General features: G+C 36.6%; 1 protein-coding gene across 1 annotated transcript; it reads left to right on the top strand.

Moving 5' to 3' along the window:
• Nucleotides 1-52: 52 nt before the first annotated feature.
• On the top strand, nt 53-10,323 carry LOC129260093 (uncharacterized). Its single transcript, XM_064099149.1, has 4 exons — nt 53-668; nt 2,594-2,662; nt 3,429-3,485; nt 4,106-10,323. The coding sequence occupies exons 1-4, from the start codon at nt 203-205 to the stop codon at nt 6,595-6,597; spliced, it is 3,084 nt and encodes a 1,027-aa protein (XP_063955219.1). The 5' UTR covers nt 53-202; the 3' UTR covers nt 6,598-10,323.
• The last annotated feature ends 2,492 nt before the right edge of the window (nt 10,324-12,815 follow it).

The raw sequence follows: 12,815 nt of genomic DNA on the forward strand, positions 1-12,815 counted from the left end.
GCTGAATTCGCACAAATTTGCGCGGGTACGGTACCGCCGACCAGCCGGGAATACTTGACTGGTACGGTGCTAACGTGACGTTCGTACGATGAGGACATCTTGAATCGGCGTCGATCTACTAGATTTTATGACATTTTTGTATTTTTGCAACCATAAATTTGTGTTCTAAATAGTGATAGAATAAGTACGATATAGTAGAGTCATGGATCGGCAGCGTCGAAAAAGAAAGAATTACCTCGAACCACAGAGCGATGCACAACTACCCGCCGCGACGCGATGGAGGATGAACAGGAGACGAGCGCGATTAGCCCCCGCTGCCCTGGCAGCGGCTGACGAAGTGAACGCTCCCCCCGATGATGATAGCACTGATGATATGGAGTTTGAAGGAAATCATCCACATGCCTTTGTACCTCGTCCATTGCAATATGATGTTAGATTTGATAGTGATCAAAATGCAGCCGATGATGAGTCAGAAATGGCAACCGGAGAAGATGATGAGGTCGAGGCCCGGCCCAACAATTGTGATATTTCAACTGCAGGTGGTGTCATGTTAACTAGTTCAGCTGCTGCAATAGATCGAAGGGCAAGGCAAGCCAGACTAACTACATGTAGACTGACACCTAACTCGGTCTCAGACTCAGAGTTGATTGGAAGTGAAACTTTTGAAGGTTAGTCATGGACAGTAGATAATGACTAGGGGTGGTATTCTGAGATCCATTTCATTTTTATCTCAGATAAAATAAAATATTTTATCTCCGTTAAAATCAGTGAGATAAAATACCCTTAAAATCTCTCAATTGGTATTCTGAGAACAATTTTATCTTCATTTTATCTCTGTAAGACACACCTATTTTTAATAAATATCCAATTAGAAACGCGCTTTTAAAGTTTTATAGCTCTCATATGATCTCTCAACCAATTGGAAATCCATTCCGCTTGGGGTGTGGCAAAGGAGTGAGATTGCGTCATTCAGTACGCTTGCACTATCACTTGCCCGTCTTTACAGAGATTAGTCAAGAAAAGTCTTATGAAATGCTTCCTGATTGTACAGGAATAACTTCAAGGTGTTGTTCTCAAGGAATATATAATTATTCTTAGTTTTCATGCCAACATTTGGAGTTAATTCACCTAGGAATAATATTTTCAATTTTATCTGAGAGATGAAATGTCATCTCAGAATACCAATTTCATTTTAAGAGATAAAATAAAATATTTTAAAGATAAAATGACCTCAGAATACCGCCCCTGGTCTATTGATGGAATTATGGTGGTGACTGATTGAGTGACTGGTAATCTAGATAATTGATCTAGCCCTGAAAACAAACATTACTGAGAATGAAAAGCATGAAAAGCTGTGATCTAGTACAAGGCAAACTCTGATTTTGTAATTTTGCATCTTGAAGATGCTTAAATTGAACAAATGTAGACTATGTGATGAAATTAAGATGATGTTTCCGGTCACTTTATATTCACTTTTTGAATCAATTGATTCTTGGATGCAATTTTTTCTGGGCTTCATTTTCCATTCTTCATTGCATTAGCAAATGCCTGTAACTTAATTTTGGCTCATTTTCATAACAAAGATGTGGAGAAAACATAGGAGTGGATGCCATTCTTTATATTCATATTATGATCAAGTTCATAGAACTCTAGCCTGACTAAGGCAAACAATTTAATGAAATAGTTTACAATTTAAACAATTTGAAAACAGACTTGTCTTTTTTATGCAAAACTGGAAAGTGCCCTTGCATGTCTGTGCTTTAAGTCATTTTGCGTGCAGCTTTAGATGCGATGTTCCAAATGAGCTTTTCTTCATCATTTTCAAAGTATTTTGCATACAGTGAAAAATTAATTGCTAAGGACTATTTTGTTACAAGTGTGCATTAACTTGGGTGTACAGACAATGCGAAGACTTGGGCACTCCTACCATACCTTACTTAGTTCATGCGACACAATATGCGCGCTCAAATATCTTGATCAGACTAGAAAACAACAATCCATCACCAAGTGTAACAAAAACTTGGGGAAAATCTTTTTTATGATTTCATAAAATTGATTCATCAAGAATTCACTTCCTTGAGACAGAAAATAAAAATGTACATTTTATAGGTGCTCGGACTATAGTATTGTAGGCCCACTGTTCAAATTTTATGATCACGTAATCGACCCAAGCTTGTGTATTCACCAAATATGTTTTGTTCATTTTGTTGCACTTTTGTCTATAAATGTCCCTCAGAATATTTTACATGTAATAGCGGGAATAAGTATATTTAATTATTTCACTTTATAGCTCCATCATATAAGAACAATGCTTTTTAGTTTTTACATTACAATTTTTGGACTATTTTTAGAGAATCACCTTGTCATATCATAATTTTTGTTTTTAAATGACCAGCTAGTCACCCTGATTTCTACCACGATGATGGCCAAACTCCTATCAAAACTGACAATGAACTGAGACTTTGTTTTTATCTGAGTGAATCTATGTTTGAAGTTTTGAACCTTAAGTCTTGGTATCTTTTTATTCAAATGAGGCCTGTCATTCAGTGTGCATAGTATGTTTACGTGCAGTGTCTCTCTTTTGTTATTCCAGAAAGTGATGCAAGTGATGATGTACCAGTATCTGCAAATGACAACAGCAGCTTAGTTTCAATTGCATCAGGTGTGACATATTTAATATTTTCATATTTGAATGAAGAGTGCACAGAGGGCATTGAAAGTTTTTTTTTAATGAGACAATAACAGAACTGTCATGAATCAATATTGGTGAGTCAGGAAAGAAAACCCTGATTTAATAAATCGATGCGGGGGGGGGGGAGTATATAAAACTTACTGACTGCAAAAGACAACGGCAGCCTTGTTTCGATAGCATCAGGTTTGACATATTTATATACTATTTTCATATTTGAATGATTGATAGTACACAGAGACTGAGGGCAGTGAATGGACAAGTCACAGAGTTTTTTGGATGAGACAATAACAGAACTGTCGTGAATTGATAATGTAGTTGGCGAGTAACAAAAGAAAACCCTGATGTGAAAAAAAATGATGCGGGGGAAATATTTGTGTACAACTGATAAATATGTAGAAAACTTAATGGACAATACAGATTTTCATATTTTGCCCTTTATTTCTCATATTTCTAATTGTCTCTTGCTGACCTTGACTTCTTTGGTGTAAAAATTATCTTCTCCCTTGACATTTTTTTGTATGGTTCAGATTCTCTTAAAAGAAGATGAGTAAGACAGATTTTCGATGCTAAAGGATAGGAACCCCCTTTTCATTCATGAACTTCCATACACATTTTAATCCAAAATTTTGATCCAGATTTGAAATAGATCCAAGATATAGATTTTGGAAAATGTCCACTTTTCCTTGGAATTGCCCACATGCTTATTCAGTTCATGTTTTTCTTCTTCCATGAATAGGTGCATCATGCGATGACATATCTGCAAATAGCTCCAGCCTTGGTTCAATAGCATCAGGTTTGACATATTTTTATTTTGTTATCTATATAATTGAATGAGAAGAGTGTAGGGCATTGAATTTCCAAGGTTACAATCCAAGATGAGACAATGCAAGAACTTACAATTTTGGCTTGTTAGGGTTTTAAAAAATTGAATACAAGTATATATTTCATTGATAAGTGCAGACAAAATATTTGTTTGCCACAGAGCATGTTAAAATTTAGCTGTTTAATCTGGGGGAAAAAAGTTAAAAGGTGCCTGTCTACCTCAATATGTCGCATATTATACACAATGTTGCTAGAATAGATAGGATTTGGGTTCTGATTTTAAGGTCTTTGGGACAAGAACATAAACACAACACCACATAACCAAAATTCGAACTTGGATGTCAGAGGAGTTTATTGACAGCAAACACATATCATCTTAGTCTTTTTTCTAACATTTAGGCTTCATGATCCAAGTTCAGTATGTTGACAAGTTTTTTAATGCATTGGTGCTCGATAAAAAAAGGAGTGTACTGGCTACTTAAGGCAAATAAATTAAATTCAAATTAAAGTCCCATTCAATTATTAATGATTAGGTTTCACATCCTTTGAAACTTTCAAACATCGAAAATATGCATTTTTATTTTTGTTTAGATATCAATGATGATCCACATGGCGATGAACCAGATGATCCACAGGGTGATGATCCAGATGACCCAGAAGGCGATGATCCAGATGATCCACATGGCGATGAACCAGATGATCCACATGGCGATGAACGAGATGACCCACAGGGCGATGACCCAGAAGGCGATGATCCACATGGCGATGAACCAGATGATCCACAGGGCGATGAACCAGATGATCCACAGGGCAATGATCAAGATGATCCACAGCGCCAAGATCCAGATGAAGAAGATGACCAAGATATATTTGATGAAGGTTTGAACTCTCCACTGTTTCATGGTTCAGGTACTTCAAAGGCCGAAGCCCTGCTGATAATTTTGTCATTTGCGATGAAGAATTGTTTGTCAGCTACTGCTTTACGTAATTTACTTGAGCTCTTGAATACAATAATTGGATCATGTATTTTCAAACCAACAAAGTCTATCCTTCAACAACTCTTTTGTAATAATGCTATTCAGCTTAGCTTTCATTTTTATTGTTTAATTTGTTCCAGTTATGTTCGCTCTTTTGCCAGTGTCTCTGATGAAAACGTTGCATGTCCCAATTGTGATCAACAATGCATAGTATCTGACCTCAGTCAAGGTAATTTTTTTGTTACAGCAAACTTGTCTTCACAAATCAAGCAACTTTTTGAAAGGAAAGACATATCACCACATTTATTTTATCGTGACCGCCGCACAAAGCAAACAGAGGGTAATATTGAGGACATATTTGATGGTACAATGTATAAGAAGATGATGGAAGAAGGTGAACCACTAAGTAATAGAAACAACTTTTCATATACGTTTAATAGTGATGGCTTACCAGCATTTAAATCATCAAAGTATTCAATTTGGCCAATCTACATAATGGTAAATGAGCTGCCCCCTAAACTTAGATTTAATAATTTGATTCTCGCTGGGGTGTGGGTTGGAAAGGTAGACCCAAAGATGGAAGTTTTTCTGAAGCAGTTCACATTAGAGGCAAACAAACTAGCTGACGAAGGAGTTTTCTGGAAACTTGGAGACAATGTTATACATAGCAAACTTTTTGGGTTATGTTGTTGTGCAGATGCACCAGCTAGAGCCGCTATGCAGAATAGAATCAAGTTTAATGGATACAGTGGATGTGGTTTGTGCTACCATCCTGGGAAAACAGTTGATAGGGTTGTAAAGTATCCATTCGATGTTTGCGATTATAGTGACCGCACTGATAATGAAATGCTAGAAGACATGGTTCAGGCAGGAACAGAGGGTAGGACTGTTAGAGGCGTTAAAGGGCCTAGTGCCCTTATAAATCTGTCCCATTTTCCCATATGCTGGGGCTTTGCACCCGACTTCATGCATTGTTTGCTGCTTGGTGTTGCGAGACAATTGGTAGAACTGTGGTTGTCTTCGCCAGCAGTTAGTGAATGGTATATTGGAACTCCTCGGGTTATTGCATTGCTTGACAAAAGACTGAAATCATTGAGGCCACCTAGCATCATTGTGAGAGCCCCTAGGCGTATTTCAGAGAGGAAGTTTTGGAAGGCATCAGAATGGTATGCTTGGTTATTGTTTTATTCTGTTCCTTGTCTGAAAGGCGTACTTCCTCTCCAATATTGGCAACACCTTGTAGTTCTTGTTGAGGCCTCTTTCATTTTGTTGCAGAAGTCCATATCGATTGATGACATCAATAAATGTGACATTCTTCTATTTTCATTTGTATGTAGATTCCAATTATTGTATGGTGCAGCTGCCATGACTTTTAATGTTCATTCTTTGACACATTTGGCTAAAGGTGTCTATCAATGGGGGCCATTATGGACACACTCTTGCTTCCCATTTGAAGCAGCCAATTGGCGCGTCAAACGTCAACTGCATGGAACTCGAGGTGTGCTCATGCAAGTCATTACTAAATTTCTCACAATCCATACTTTGCCATTTTTTATTGATAGTCACAATATTTCTCACCGTGTTAAAACATTTGCAGGAAATATGCTGAATATTCAAATTCGAGGAACTGGGGAGGAACCCAATGTTCAAGCGTTAGGCTGTGGCAGATCTAAGTTTTGTACTGAAGAAGAGAGAATGGCTCTATCAGCTGCAGGCTACATAATTGAGGAAAATGAGCCAATTATATCCTTCAAAAGAATAAAGAAAGATGGTGTCCTTTTCTACACAGCTTCATACAGGGCGCAGACAATGACTCGAGACAATAGATTTATTTTAGTTTCAAATGATAGAGTTTGTGAGCTCCAAGATATTTTATATTTGAATGACCAGTATGTGTTCCTTGTAAATTTATTAGTTCTGGAAGAAGACGCATCTTTAAAAGATGATACCACAGACACTAAGTTGTCACATGTCTTGCTTTGCACAGGTCAGTCCGAGTTACCAATGGCTATTTCTGCTGCAGAGGCATTCGGGAATTGTCTCTCAATGAAGTTTGATGATGTGCACTATATTGCTGTTTTTCCTAATCATGTATCGATCAATTGACCTGACTTATGTCTTTAAAGGTCAAGTCCACCCCAGAAAAAAGTTGATTTGAATAAATAGAGAAAAATCAAACAAGAATAATGCTGAACACTTCATCAAATTCGGATGGAAAATAAGAAAGTTATGACATTTTAAAGAATCGCTTATTTTTCACAAAACAGTTCTATGCTCAACTCAGTGATATGCAAATGAGAGAGTCGATGATGACACTCATTATTTATTTTGTTTTTTATTGTTTGAATTATACATTATTTCATTTTTTACGGATTTGACAATTATGACCATCTTGTTTGAACCACAAACTTTTGAAACAATCGAATTCCACATGATCAGGGAGGAATAAAACCTTTTCTGCATGACAATTAGGAGAAAATTCAAATAAAATACAAAAGAAATAGTGAGTGAGTGATGTCATCAGTCTCCTCATTTGCATACCGACCAGGATGTGCATATAACTGTTTTGCGAAAAATAAGCGAAAATTTAAAATGCCATAACTTTCTTATTTTACATTAGATTTTATGAAATTTTCGATGTTATGCTCGTTGGATTTTTCTCTTTTTATTCAAATCAACTTTCAGTTGAAGTGGGCTCTTCCTTTAAGGCAGTTTGGAACTGAATATTGGTGATGGAAAAAAGCAGAAGTTACAGGTTTTACCAAATTTTCCCTAAAAATATGGTTACCATGGCAATCGATGTCTCTACCCACTCCAAAATCATTAGGCGGCTTTGCTTTACCATATTGGTCCTTCATGCCACATTTGAAGATGATCGGAGAAGAAATGTAGCTGGAAGAGCGCTCACAAGGATATCTCTGCTATTTCCACAAAATATCTTGCTACCATGGCAACGATGTCTCCGCCCACACCAAAATCGATAGGCTTCTTTACTAACCATAATGGACTTTCATGCCACATTTGAAGATGATCGGAGAAGAAATGCATCTGGTAGAGCGCTCACACGAAAATCTCTGCGGCGGATGCGGCAACGGCGGCGGCGCGTCGAGGCCAAATCCATAGTAATCCATTGTATCCCCGAACAGAGTTCAGAAGATACAATTAATCTTCTTTCTCACTTTATGAGATGAAATTAGACTATAGACAGCCTTAAGTTGAACCCGAACCTATGCCTGAACCATAATAGCTTGATTTTTCAATGGAAATGTAATATTAAGTTTATTTACATCATAGTAGAAACTTGCTTCTTTGGTGAATATTTTCTGTCTCCTGTTATAATAAACATTGATGACAAAAACATTCAGTCCCAAAATGTTACATTATACATGGGATTTTGGTGTAAAACCGCATACAACCAGCATGGATATAATGAGACTTCTCTCCCGTATTTTCAGTGACCCCACAACAACAAAATTTAATTTGTCATGAGCATGAATTAGGTGATCTGCCCTGATTTTAATGATCATTGTCATTATCACCATGTCCATGTGGATCAATATGGATAAAAAATGGAGGTGACCTACATCACCTACCGAAATCTCAGCTACAACATATTCACAGCTCCGCATAAAAATGGACAAGAAATAGTGGAGATATTGCTCGCGAAATAGAGGAGTGTAGAATCCAATTTTGGGAAAAAGTAATCTCCCAGAGATTACACGCATTATGAGCAAAAATGCATGCCTCTATAAATTGTTACTTTCCACTGTATCCAGCTTTGTGCTATATTTGATATTTATTATAATTTGGTAGATCAGTGTCCATTTCTCTTTACTCTGCCTGTAGTGGATAAATGGGACCATTCCACTTTGATATTATCATGCATTTGAGGACTCCTTTGGCTCTCTTTCCCCTATTGTGTTTTGTAACTCTGGGGTCTGTTAGGCATTATGGCCTTGTGATTGGTATTGTTTGCACTTATTCCACAGATAAGATAATTTACTTGTGAACTATGTAATGTTATAATTGTTGCAGGGACCATTCCTATTATTCTCAAACTGCAAAAAAAAAAGTTTAATTGCAACAGCTTATCTCCATGGATAGGAATGCCACTCTGATTAAAAAATTATTGTATTCTTGGCAGAATAACATCATACATGTACATAAAATCACATAAGTTTATAAATCATGCAATATTATTTTCACGAAATCTCTGAACGATTGGTAATGTGAGTTATACATGTACACTGTGGCTTATCTAAGCTTTGTTTGTAATTTGTAATATCTTAATGAGTAAAATTATTTTGTGGATTTTCAATGTTTTTACCAGCACATATTTATGTTATATTTTTTTATATGGTTCACCTTCTACCATCATCTTCTTTTGAGGTTTTGATTTAAATATCTCGCAAAATATTTGTAATTACTAGTTTGACATTTATTAGTAATTTACCAGCAATCTTCCTTAATTCAGCTCTGTAATCAATTTATTCATCTCTCTTATGATAATCTCTTCAATGTGAGGGTGTATTTTGTTTAACAAATCTATGTAGAAAACAAGAAGATTATGAATATTTAATTTTGTGTGTGCCGTCACATCCTCTCGTTCATGTTTGCCATCCTTTATACCTTTGGATAATTATTTTATAGATCACTGGTCCTTAATTAATGTGCATTAGCAGGGTATGAGATATGTAAAAATACGACAGTCAATGGGATAATTACTTTCTACTGACTTTTATTATCTGGAAATTGTACTATACATGTAAACTCAATATCTGTATGTAATGTTTCTTTATTACCATACTCTGTTAATTTGTGTATTAACAGAGACATGCCCTTTTTTATGCTTATTAACAAATGTCGCAGTAGAACTGCCATGGTTATCCTTTTTTTGTCACAGAAATGAAAGAAGCAATTTTTTGACAGTTAAAAAGAAATACATTAACATGGGAAATATCTATCTGGCGGAGGCCAGACTCTTGCCTCATGGAATATGGAACCAGAACATACATGTAAATTGTATGATTTATTTTATATATTTGTTTGTTTAAAAACAGGGAAGCCGATTCAACGATGTGTTGGTCTCCCATGGTGCCTTATGACAATGTACATAGCATAACATTGCAATTATAACATTCATTTACATAGCAACTTCACAAGAGAGGCATAAATATTTGTAAGTACATGTGAAAGAATCATAAAGCTAAAGTGGCAAGGAAAGAACATACAATTAGCAGAAAAGTACAATGATTTAAAAAGCAGATGACGTGAAATTATTAAGGCATGTATTGTTCGAATTTACATTTAGCTAAAATCTTTAAATTTAGAAAGTAAGCTGGAGTTGGAGTTTCTGTTGGTCATAAAGGTTGGATATTTCAATTTACTTGTGCTTGAATTTCTTGAATCTATTTGTCCCACTTTCTTCTTTTGGGACCCTGCCTATATATTGGATGTCCCCCTTACTATTCCAGGGGATTTAAAAAAAGGTTTGTCAACCTCACAATGCCTAATTGTCCTCAGGACCCAATTCTGTTTACCTGGCCAACCAAAAGCAAAGACATAAAACGAGAAGAAATTGATATCATTTGGACTGAGAAAATAGCTTGTTTTTTTTATTTTTTATATCGAGTTTCCATTGTACTCAACTTAGACCTTGGCATGTGAAAGAAAGCTGCATTCCTCTCTGAAAATGTGGAATTGTGGGTTTTCATTGTCAATTCTAAGAATTGAAATATTGCATGATTCAAACAGTAAAAAAAAAAAAAAAAAAATAGGAAGTGAGGGACATCAACCACTCTCTCATTTGCATATCACTGAGTTGTGCATATGTTTTGTGAAAAAAAAAAAATTAAAGGAAAACTCTAAAATGTCATAACTTTCTTATTTTACATCCAATTTGATGGAATATTTCAGAATTATGCTTGTTTGATTTTCTCTATTGATTCAAATCAACCTTTTTCTGGGGTGGACTTGACCTTTAAACTTCCGTAAACCCAGGGGGTGATTAACTATAACAAAGATCAATATCGTCCATAAAAAGTGAATTCAGAGATTGATAATTTAAATATCCATTCAAGCATTTTTTTTGTAGTGGGATAGACAGGTAGTATTCCTTTCAATTATCTGATAGATTAATGTATGCAGAGATGTGAGAGTTCAGCCTTTAGGGGGTTTGATTTTCAGCAGCTTTCCTCTGAACAAACATTCAAGCTCTTTCAATTTCATTTTTTTATCAGGATATTTTTGCCAGTCACACTCCTGCGTATGACCTTGTACCTCGTAACAAAATTTTTTATGTGAAATTTACCAAATATATATACATATATGTATTTTATTACAACTTGTGTAATGTCAAACTATTGAATATATATTTATTTTGAGACTTGCGTCATTTACACACACTTTGAGAGACGGAAAAAGGTGAAATGTTGTATTTGTAATTCGAATAGTATGAAATGAATAAAATTTATTCAAACTACACATTACAATTATTGATATTGGTAATATTTTCTGCTCCACCAACAATCTATTCTGATTTGTTTTATTTGAACGAGATATAAATCTTAAGAGACGTCTAACTTGCATTTTTCCCTTCAGAGTATCTGATGGTTTTACAAGACCAATAGAGTCTCTGATGGTTTTACAACACCAATAGAGTCTCTGATGGTTTTACAAGACCAATAGAGTAACTGATGGTTTTACAAGACCAATAGAGTCTCTGATGGTTTTACAAGACCAATAGAGTCTCTGATGGTTTTACAAGACCAATAGAGTCTCTGATGGTTTTACAAGACCAATAGAGTCTCTGATGGTTTTATAAGACCAATAGAGTCTCTGATGGTTTTACAAGACCAATAGAGTCTAGCTCTGATGGTTTTACAAGACCAATAGAGTCTCTGATGGTTTTACAAGACCAATAGAGTCTCTGATGGTTTTATAAGACCAATAGAGTCTCTGATGGTTTTACAAGACCAATAGAGTCTCTGATGGTTTTACAACACCAATAGAGTCTCTGATGGTTTTACAACACCAATAGAGTCTCTGATGATTTTACAAGACCAATAGAGTCTCTGATGGTTTTATAAGACTAACAGTCTCTAATGGTTTTATAAGACCAACAGAGTCTCTAATGGTTTTATAAGACCAACAGAGTCTCTAATGGTTTTATAAGACCACTAGAATCTTTAATGGTTGCATAAGACCAATAGAGTCTCTAATGGTTTTATAAGACCATCATAATCTGATGGATCGGGAGAAACATACTCTGATGGTTTCTGGTGGTTTTAATGGACCAACAGACTGACATTTTCTAATGGTTTTATCGGACCAATAGAGTCTGATGGTGGTTTTAATGGACCATTAGCCCTTGTCCACCAGAAACCAATAGAGTCTGGCTGTATGAGTTGGAGTCTATGGGTCCTGTTGGTTAAACCTGTTGGTCCAGCAAGAGGCTGACCCATTCATTCTATTGGTCTCTATTGGAGTACAATGGGAAATCTAATGGTCCATTAGAAACCATTAGAAACCAACAGAAATTTTCTGTTGGTCTCCTGTTGGACCCTAATGGAATTTCGACCTGGGGGGCTTATTGTAAAAAGGAGGGTCCTCGGAACGGGGCTTCGGAACTACAACTGTTTGTGAAAACGGGGGTCCTTGGAACGGATCGCCAGCGTGTGAGTGCGTATGCATCGATCCCTATGGAACGGGCATGCGTGCATGATGCACTGAGCTAGCGAGGCGGCCTCCGCCGGGTGCGCTCGCGCAGAGGCGATGGTCGGACAGCGCTCTGCGGCCGCTTTTCACCAAAATTGCAGCTCATTGTAGCAGATCAATGCGACCGGAACGGCGTAACGAAAAATGTGCGAAGCTTTGGAGCGGATTTCTTTCTTCTTTTTTCTCGATAAGAAGAAAATGCTATATGCTTTGGAGCGGCTTTCTTTGTTCTTTTTCTCAATAAGACAAAAATGCTATGCCTTGGAACGGAAATTTGAGTGTAAAAATGGGGGTCCCCTCCGCGGCACATACCCACTATGCATTATATACTGAGTGCCCCCCCCCCCCCCGGTAACATATCCACATCTACTCCCGATACGTTTGATAAAACTAAAAAACTGAACACAACTCTATTCCAACAATTAATGAAATCCCTTTTTAGGGTGTGCAAATCTGGGACATCTGCATATAATCTGTGTTTCGGGGTCCTAACAGCTTGTTCTAAAATGTCTGATTTAGGATTTTTTTTAGTGACATCCCCGCCCCCCCCCCCCCCCGGGCCCGGCCCCCGATAAGTAGTTCAAAATGACAAAGCGCACTTTAATGCT

Source organism: Lytechinus pictus, chromosome 1 (assembly GCF_037042905.1).
Source record: "Lytechinus pictus isolate F3 Inbred chromosome 1, Lp3.0, whole genome shotgun sequence".
In the NCBI taxonomy this organism is placed as follows: domain Eukaryota; kingdom Metazoa; phylum Echinodermata; class Echinoidea; order Temnopleuroida; family Toxopneustidae; genus Lytechinus; species Lytechinus pictus.